Source organism: Achroia grisella, unplaced genomic scaffold, assembly GCF_030625045.1.
Source record: "Achroia grisella isolate CSIRO2021 unplaced genomic scaffold, CSIRO_AGI_Agris_v1 utg2786, whole genome shotgun sequence".
NCBI lineage: Eukaryota > Metazoa > Arthropoda > Insecta > Lepidoptera > Pyralidae > Achroia > Achroia grisella.
Window position 1 is genome coordinate 2,525,700 of NW_026712766.1, and position 10,621 is coordinate 2,536,320.

The following is a 10,621-nucleotide window of genomic DNA, read 5'->3' on the forward strand; positions in this document are numbered from 1 at the left end:
TATACTGATGATGTTTAGTTTTATTTCTAAAATGTATCAAATATCAAAATAGTCGTTAGAGTAATTTATTTTAAATATTGAGCTTTGAAATTACTTAACTGCAACAACACATTTAAATTAGTTTTAACTTTGTATATAATTACCGCAGATTTATACTGCGCGTTCATGTTTAACTGTCTTTATATATATAATCTACGAATATGTATACGTAATTTACGTACCTATATGTCTATATATGTATATCTACGTATATTTCGTGCTGGAGACAGGTAACTAGTTGTCTAGATGATAGATCTAATGTCTAATCTAAATTGGATTTTAAAATGTCTGCGAAAATATAAATCGGCACACAATCGGTCCTCTGGATTTTCCTTTATATATATCCGACTCGAGGGACCAATCACGTGATAAAACACATTTTAGGTAATATAAACACGCTGTATAGTTAAGAACTTAGACACATTAATAATTGATAGTGATATATTATATCCAATAATGATAGCTTTGTAGTGCCGCGGCCTTTCCGCTGTCAAATTATTTGATAAACTGGAGGGGTGTGATCATCATGGTGTTCAGGATCATTTATTTAATATTGGCAATCATTGCTGTATGTGAGTACCTTGGAGAGTTTTTTTTTATATAATTACTAGCAGTGCCCGCGAATTCGTCCGCGTGTTATAGTGACCTTGACCTAATAAAGAAATAATATTCAGTGATCTAATTCAAAGAAAACGTTTAATCGTTCTAGCTTCAAAAATGACGAATTTCCATGTAAACTATTATCCCCTACTTTATTTTTCCGTCTCTTAAGGGTATATTTAAAATGTTCAAACTTTGAATATCATATTTATCTATATTTAACCAATGGCCTATAAAATAAGTTTCAAGCTGATATTTCCATACAACTATCATCACTCTTTTCAACCCCTTACAATTTTTTTCTCGCATTAAAAAGTAGCCTATATCCTTTCGTTCTTTCTCAGGGTCTAGACTATCTGTGTACCAAATCAGATCGGTAGTTTTGACATGAATTCAAGACGGACGGACAGACAGAGTTAGGTACTTTTGCATTTATAATATCAGTAAGCATAATGGCAAATAATTCAACGGTCCACTTGTTGAAAAGTGGGGATTGTTAGTAATAGAATGTCATATTGTCTTACCTGTAGTACTGGGGACTACTGGCCCCGTGTCCCCATATTTGGTCGACTTCCATGATATTGTACTGGCGGTTCCGGCTACGGCGACCGCTTCAAGGACAAAGGCCTAGCCTTTCACTTGCTCTTCTGTGTCCACCATATCCCGATCGCCCATATTTTGGCATTTCATTATTTTTATCAAAGTCATTTATAGCCGTTGGTGAGGGCTTTACACTCCTCCTGGAAACACAGTAGTTTATTACTTATATATTCGCCAAGGTGAAACAATAGACCAGACTTCATGCTTATCCTATCATCCTTCACTATGCTCTACCAGCGTATGTCGTTAATACAGCTGAGTGCATCATGTCATTATCACCTAAAATGGGGGGAAGGGGGTTGTTAGTTTTTTTTTTATACTACTATGGTGGCAATCAAGCATACGGCCCATCTGATGGTAAATGGTTACCGTAGCCTATGAACGCCTGAAACACCAGGGGTATCACTTGCGCGTTGCCGACCCTTAAGAAACCTTAATATACCCTTCTTGAAAAACCCCATGCTGTAGTCTCGTGGGAAAACCTCGGCAGGAAGTTCATTCCACAATCTAAGTGTACGCGGGAGGAAACTCCTCTGAAACCGCACTGTTCGGGACTACTTAGGTTCCAGTGTGTGGGGATGAATTCCCTGTCGATGGCGAGCGGTGCAGTGGTAAAAGGTGGCTGTCGGCATCATGTCGAACAATTCCTCAGAACATAGTCCGTTGTATAATCGGTAGAACACACAAAGCGAGGCGAAGTCTCGCCTCAAGCGGAGTGGCTCGATACCGCCAGAGAGATGAGTGAATTTGTTACGATGGGCTAACTGACCTGACCTTATGCATATCTTATCATCCTCCACTGGTGCCCCGCCAGTGTAAACCGTTAGCGCAGGCGGGTACACCATTCCATTATCATCCATACAAAAAAAAAACAACTAAAATTCGCATAGTTAATCCACCTTTTGTCAACAGCGGCAGCATCGTCTGTCAGTCGTATAGTAGGTGGCACACCGACTACAATCTTCGACTACCCATTCCTGGTATCCGTGGAGTACTACAATCCAGGATCCAATACAACCGTGCAGCGGTGCGTGGGCTCTCTCATCTCATCATGGCATGTACTCACCTCAGCTTACTGTTTTACGTAAGTAATATACTAATTCACTGACTTATTCTAATAATAAAATTTGAACTCAACTGGACCGAATTTTTTGTGATAAAAGATAATCTTCGATATATACCCATTTATCTTCCTACATTAGGATCAATTCACCTGTTTAGTTATAAAAAGATAACAGACAGACACAAATCAAATCAAATCGAATCAATAATAATTTATTCATGTAGGACATATTAGCCGCTTTTAAATTTTTTATATTAATATTTTTTCCCTACCGTCCAGTTCAGTACCTATACAGATTCAATTGAAAAGAACTGGTAAGAAACTCGACTGATTTTGTATTTAAAAATAAGATATTTAATTATTTCTATGAGTTATTATTTATTAAGTATAGACGTAGAATCTATAACTTCCGTTTAGTATAGAATTAGATTGTTTTCTTATGTTAAGACGATGCATAACTAATCCATACTCACAAACTTTCGCGTTTATAAGTAATAATATTAATAAGATACATTTGTGTACAGTGATGCAAACCAAGAAAATGTGGGGATCCGCGCTGGATCCACGACCAGCCTCTTCGGTGGCAGCGTGGTCCGCGTCGCCGAGTTGATCATACACCCCGATTATGTCGAAAACCCTCGCGTTGCGGACATTGCCATCGTGGTGTTGGCCACGCCTCTTATTATATCACCAACAGTTAACGTCGTGTACATACCCCCACAGCAGACTTACATCCCTGCTGGATATCCTGTAGAGATCATCAGCTGGGGATTTGAAGCTGTGAGTATCAATACTTTTTCACCTAGTCTAGTTTCATGTTATACCTAATAATATATTGGCCCTTCCTTTTTCTTCTTCACTTTTATACTTAAGTCATTTGTTTAGTGATTACCTGCAACACTAGGGGAATTGCAAATGCGTTGCCGGCCTTTAAGAAGGAATACACTCATTTCTTGAACGTCTCAATAGTAAGCAATCTCTACCACTCAATATTTGGGATGAACTGTGCCTAATTCACAAATGTACCGTACATTTGTGAATTAGGTAGGTAAGGTAGTTAATTAAATGAGTAAAGATAAATAAACACATGTTTACGACAAGGAAGTTATAAACATATACGATTATAATAAATTACAATACATACGACTAATATGTGTATAATATATAAAATATGATAATTATTAAGGTAATAACTGTTTTATCAGGACGGTGGGTCACAGCTTACCAGCTTGGAGAAAATCGACTCTAACGTATTGGGACAGGAGCAGTGTGCAGCTGCCTACGAAAGCATTGAGAGTGTGACCATTTATGACCGTAAGTTTTTACTATATACACTTATAAACTCGTCTACAAGAGTTCCTCAGACTCGTATTTCAGCCTCTAAGCAGCTTGCTTTGTAAGTTGTATTTCAGTTGAAGGCCAGTGAAATTACTGGTATGGAGGTGAAGCATGATTGTTATCATCTCACCACTATGTTTTTTTTCGGACTACTGGTTTTCACAGCGATGATTTAGGGCGATAGGGGGCGAGTGCATATGACACTCTAAACGATTTAAAGTCTATAATCAAAAGCCTAATTACTCGCTAAACGATTACTTGAATGACGAGCATGATAATAGTTGTTCATGCACGGGATTTTCATTTATTGTTAGACAGACACCTATATAAATACATTATAAATAAACTGGCTTTAAAAAAAAGTAATTCAATTGAGTTTCTTGCCAGTTCTTCTCAATTGGATTTATATTCTGAACTGGACTACAGGGGAAAAAATATTAATAAAATTTGACGTTCATAAGCGGCTAAAATGTCCTTCATGTTTTGTTTTCAACAGAAGTGCTTTGCGCCGCATCTAATGGCACCAGTATTTGCTCTGCTGACTCCGGTGCACCTCTAATCATCGGTGAGATCCTAGCGGGTTTGTCATCGTACTACGTATCCTGTGACGACAGCACACCTGACGTATTTACCAGGATTGACAGACATACTGGCTGGATTTTGGAACATGCCGTGCCTCCTGCTGGTAGAACCGTTAGTGCACCTGTCAGGGTAGCACGCTCTGTGTTGTAATTTGTAAATTATCTGTGGATTAAAATTTATTGCGGCATTCTTTTTTTTGTATTCTCCATTTTTATTATCTGGATTGTGTAGTTTTATGTGAATTGGGATTGACAGTAGGTATCATGGTTCTTGTGGATGATAATGGAATGGTGCCCGCCTGCGCTAACGGTGTAAGCTTAATGCCAGTGGAGGGTGATAAGATGAGTATGAGGTCAGGTTAGACCATCGTGGTAAATTCACCATGAATTTATCACGATGGTTTCCTAGGGGAACCGCGTGGAGTTCATCCTGACATAGAACATTGCTAGCAATGTCGTTATTAGTTCACATTACTAACAATTCCCATCTCCCAAGGTCCCATGGTAGACTTTATAAAAATCTGCGTTAATACTTCAAAACCCATTTCAGCCATCAAGAAGCTTGCTTTGTAATCTCTGTTGGAGGGTACGATAAAGAAATGAAATTACAGGAGATGAGGCATCATAGTTCACCGGTATGGCAACCCACGAGTAGTGTTATGGGTGTAACGTGATAATGTGCTGTCATGATACATATAGTGCTATTTATATATATAGACGGTTATCATTTATCATCACAGGGCAGCAAATTTCCTTGAAATTCCAATTACATCAAAAAAATATACCAAGTTTTATTTTTTAATCTTTTAATTTCGTTCAATGTTATGTTCATATTTTTTTTGTTCTAATAAGTAACTTTTGTTATATATTAAAATTATTTCAGCTATATTTGGATATTAACATTTTAAATTTGTCTTATTAAAAACAAATCTGTGGTATGATAATGGATATGGATGGCTTACCAGGTTATCCCAATACTGTATTATTGTAATCTAATTGTTTTATAAACATTTTTTGATTTACTTCATTTACAAGATAAAAAAAACTTTCTCTAAAATACATTAAGACTTATACTTTATCATTATACCTAGATATATAGTATAGGTAGGTACAGTAATTTATACATCCTAACTATAAATGCCACACGTTATCAATTCGTATTAGATAATGTATTATTGTTACTTGAAGTTGTAACAGCTGCAGGGTTCCTTTTATGACCCACATTAATGTTTATATTATCTAGCCACGATATAAATTGTATACACATTTATATTTAGATGTATAAATAAGCGAATTTGAAGACAGGATACACACTGCGTGAATAAGTTTATGAATGATGATATAACGCTTACGCCGTTCTTTCTGGGAACTGCTCCCTCTCTGCCACACGATGGACCCGGCACGGTGAATACATGGAATGCTAAGAAGTTCGTCTGTTTTTGGCAGCGTTAAGGATATGTTGATGTATGTAGCGTATATAAAAATTTGCCTGCTTTGTGTTTTGCCTCACCTTACCACGGTTACGTGGTGGCAAAAAAGGTTACTTCGCCACGTAGCTTAATTTCCAAGCTGTATTGTTTAGGGAGAAGGATAGCAGTGTAATTACGGGATTATTTATAATTACGTAGGCGTGGCATTGTAATCCTCCGTAATGGTGACGGCACACTTACCAACAAAATGTCTACTTAACCTAAATAGGCAAAATCTAGGGACAATAACGGGCCACTGTCTCTTAAACAAACACTTGTACACAATGGGTGCTCCAGACACTTTCTCGAAGCCTTCTCTACTTTGAAGCCAGAGAAACGGGTGCTCACGTAATCCTGGAGTGCTTGCAGTGGCCACACAATGTACGCAAATCCTTGGAACGGTGAGGTTGCTCCGTGAAGTCTATGAAGTAACCAGGAAGCTTGAGCTTCTGGGAGGAGTTTGACTACTTCAACAGCGTCAGCTCAACACGCACAACGGCCCAAATGTGATATCATATTCAACAAGAGTATATTACACTAGGTTTATTTCCTGTGTGTTGTTTACATACCAGATTACATGTTGAGCAGAGCGCATTTATTCTTAAAAACTCGACCTTGACAGATTGGATTTTTTTTAGTGTTAAATGGATGCCTGAAGATCAACCTTCGATGAAATTTTGGTCATAATCAGTCAAGCCGTTTCGAGGTGTATCATTACTAATAGTACAATTCTGATCTTCTAAAACCAATTACATTACCATCAGGTGTGGCGAAAGCCTGTTTACATTTACATAAAAAAAAAACATTTTAAGAAAAATAAATATAAGTGGTAGCAATAGGGTTCGAGAAAAAAAAACAAAGTAAATAAAAACATGATTTATTGAAATACAATTTGGGCTATTTTCCATACTAAACTCATATAATTGTTCAATTATTATTTATACATTTCAAAAATATTATATCCCACCCAAATAGGCGTATTATTGCGAAATATTAGATTTTTCATCTTTGGGAATTGTTTTATACAAGTGACAAGGTATATATTATATAAAAAATTTATACAACATCTTGAATAGGCAAGACTACGATTATTATAGTATAAAGGCACAAATTATTGCTTTTTAATAAACTAGAACGTTCTAGAAGTTTAATAATAAAGGTAATACTTATGTACTAGAGTATAAAATTCGGTGGTCCCACATATATAGTCCGAAAATTGATTCTAATTTAAGATCTCCAAATTGATAAGTCAGTCAAATTTAGTAATAAGTTAATTTTATTCAAGGGCTTCGCTCTTGGGTCCTTGTTACATTATCAAATATACGATCGACGACATGTACATTATGAAGCAGTTATCATTATAGCTATAAAGTGTAAAAGGAATTGAAAATCGGTGGTCTAGCGATTTAGTATAGCGCTTTACTTTCGACTGTTATAGGTTCGATTCCTCGCAGGAAAACGTTTGTATTCAAGAGTATGATTGTTTGTATTGGTATTTTATATGAATATTATGTGTGTATTTACAAAAAAAATGTATTTAAGTATTTAATTCTTTTTTTCGAAATTGCGTACATTAAAATACTCTTTGGGCTTAGTTAAAAACATGTAGTCCCCATAAAACAAGCACTGCTTAGCTTGAGACTAGATGACATTGTGAATTATCTTATTGGAATTTTATTATATTATAATCTGTCTGTCTGTCATAAATAAATTGTAGGGCAATTGCATTCAAAAACTATAAAATCTACCTTTATAACTGTAATCCCAGATGGGGTAAGGGGTAAGCATTTAAATTAGTTAATTACATTTAGTCAAATAAAAATATTAAAGTTCTGTTGAAAAATTTTCATGTCTGTCATGAAAATTTTTCAACAGAATTCTTAATGTCTTGGTATTAGTTCATAATATGAACATGTACACATTTAACTGGATATATTTGAAAACAACGACATGGGTCGATCTTACTGCTGTCTCTCAGAATAATTTGGCTTTACTGTCAGGTGTTTTTATTACAGGAAAGCTAGAAATATACATTGACACTCAAAGTTTTTTGGTGTTCTCATTAGAACTCATAACTTTTCGCATTCCATGTCGGGGTACTAAACCACTATGTTTACGACATTACGTCACTTTCAGGGTATGACTATATGTTGAAAATAAACACTAACAATAATCTCAGGATAATTCACACAGCGCCATCTAGACCTAAGTTAAGCTAGCTAAAGCTTGTGTTATGGGTACTAGACAACTGATACATATACATAGTTTTTTTTTATTGTAAATACATACATATACATAGAAAACATCAAGACCGATACAAACAATCATACTTATGAATACAAATGTTTGTGCCGTGCGGAGAATCGAACCCGCGACCATCGGTCGTAAAGCGGTGTGCTAGACCGCTAGACCACCGAGGTCGTCAATAATCAGTACTATGCGCGATATTGTAATTATTACTTACAACCAACTCCTTAATATAGTTTTATTTATATTTAATCCTCGAATCATATCAAAATCAATCATCATGATCACATCAAAATGGATGCTTAATAACAGTTCAATAGCCTTAGTAACAAGATCAAGACAAGACAAAACAAGATCTCTCGTATATTTGATAGTGTAATAAGCTCTTTACATCGTAAAACTTAAAAGTTATGGGTTTATTTATATTTATTTCTCCAATCTTAAAGAACAATTTTGTAGACTGCAGAATTAAATATACAATTTTATTTATACATAACTAGGACCTGTGTATTTTTATACATATGGTATATATTATAATACCTAAAACGTATTGCATACAATTTTATTATATTTATTCAAATAAAAAAATTAAAGTGCTCGGATGAAATATTTTCATGACAGGATTCGAACTGAACTCTGTGTTTAGAATAGATATCGCTATCGTCTAGTGTAGTGATTCCTAAAGTGGTCTATATCGACCCCCAGGGGTCTATGACAAACTGCAAGGGGTCTACGACAGCGGTCATCTTGTTGTTTTTAATACTAAACTTTGCTACAGGTAGAAATTTACAAAAATCAATACCATTCTTGGTATTGATGTCTACCCAAAACCGAAAAATTTGGCAACGGGTCTACGACACAAAAATGTTTGGGAACCTCTGGTCTACTGTTTTGACAATACTGTCATTTTTTAATATCTGTGGTACACAATTTGAAAGCACTTCAATCACAGGTCCTATACAAATGAAATTAAAACATTATAAAGTAGAATTTAAAAACTTACGCTAATATTTTAAAAATGGTACATTTATTATGCCATTCATTAATTTTATTTACATACAATAACATTTAACAATGAAGTTTGTTTTATTTTTTTAATACTTGGCAGAATTGGCTTTTTTTTAAAGATTTACAGTGCATCTGCAGGGATGTCATCTCTTTAATGATTTCATATTAGCTGCCATTACACGTACGGTCTTTATCGCGCGAATATGCTTGCAAACGGAGAAGATTGTGGATGGAAACAAGGAGAATGAGAAGGACTGCGCGCGCCACCAGCTGGCGCATTCCCGTGTCTTTCAATCGTGCTTGCTTTAGCGACTTTTTGTAATAATTATAATTGCAAAATACGAACATCTGACTATAGAACAAAAGCATAATTTGGAATATTAAATCGATGGAATTGAAAATGAAATGTTAAAAGAAAAGACAAGAAAGATATTATATATATGGTCCTAGATTCTTACCTTGCCGTAATACAGTTATGTAATGATTTTTTTTACTGTATAGGGTATACAGTAAAAAAAATCATTACCTTTTCCAAAAAGATTCTAATTTATGTTGATTTTGATTGACATAAATTTTTCTTATTCCTATATACGCGAATTTGCGAACACAAAAAATAGATAAATGCAATCACGATTGAGTGCGCTGGCTTTCCCGCGCGTGAAACACGTGTCACGCGGAAGAACGTGTAATGTAAAGGCAGCGAATATACATCGGTTGTGAAGTTCTGAAAGTACTTAATTTTATGATTTCGGTAATTTATACATATGATAAAAACCCAAAATAAAACCTTCATTTTAATAATAATAATAATAATATCTCAGGACAATTCACACAGCGCCATCTAGTCCCACGATAAGCAGAGCTTGTGTTATGGGTACTAGACAACTGATATAAATATATGGATACATTTTTATTTTGTAAATAAATACATATTATACATAGAAAACACCCAGACCGATACAAACAATCATACTTATGAATACAAATGTTTGTATCGTGCGAGGAATCGAACCCACGACCATCGGATAGTAAAGCGGCGTGCTAAACCACTAGACCACCGAGGCTGTCAAGTTTGGTCTGGAAGACATTGCTTTAGCGATAAGACCGCCTTCTGTACCTACTTACTGTATATGTATACTGTTTTTTATTTTTTTTAAGGTGCAATAAAGACTAACAAATAAAAAAACCCATTCAAATAGTGTAAATTACAAGATAAGTGAGATATTAGTACTTGTATCAAGTATGACATCATATAGCGCTATTCATGTATATACGCGACGGGTATCTCTTACCATCAGGTGACCGTCAGCTTGTTTGCTATTACAATTTTTAAAAAAGACATTTAACATTTTAGTACTGATAGAACAGGGACCAAGGCTACAGAGGTACCTGTATATTTTTATTGCAGTATCATGTAAATATTGCAGTATATTCCAAGGCCTCTGACAGACCGAACAGGAACACCGGAGTGTTTTGGTCAATAAGAATCTCACATATACCACTTGCCTAATCTATGAAGATTCGTTTCGTTAAAAAAAGTACTGTTAGAACTTCACTGATGACATTGTATAATAGTATTTTATGTATATTTATTATATGTCTAAAGTCAAGTATGACTGTAAACACATATATATTGTATATCATATATATATATCATATATAATAAAGGCACAATT

At 35.1% G+C, this 10,621-nt stretch overlaps 1 protein-coding gene across 1 annotated transcript; it reads left to right on the forward strand.

Annotated features, from left to right (window-relative positions):
- Positions 1 to 565: 565 nt before the first annotated feature.
- Positions 566 to 4,372, forward strand: LOC131843149 (trypsin alpha-like). Its single transcript, XM_059191758.1, has 5 exons — positions 566 to 611; positions 2,152 to 2,323; positions 2,827 to 3,082; positions 3,508 to 3,616; positions 4,137 to 4,372. Exons 1-5 carry the CDS (start codon positions 566 to 568, stop codon positions 4,370 to 4,372), a joined length of 819 nt encoding a protein of 272 aa, XP_059047741.1.
- Positions 4,373 to 10,621: the final 6,249 nt, after the last annotated feature.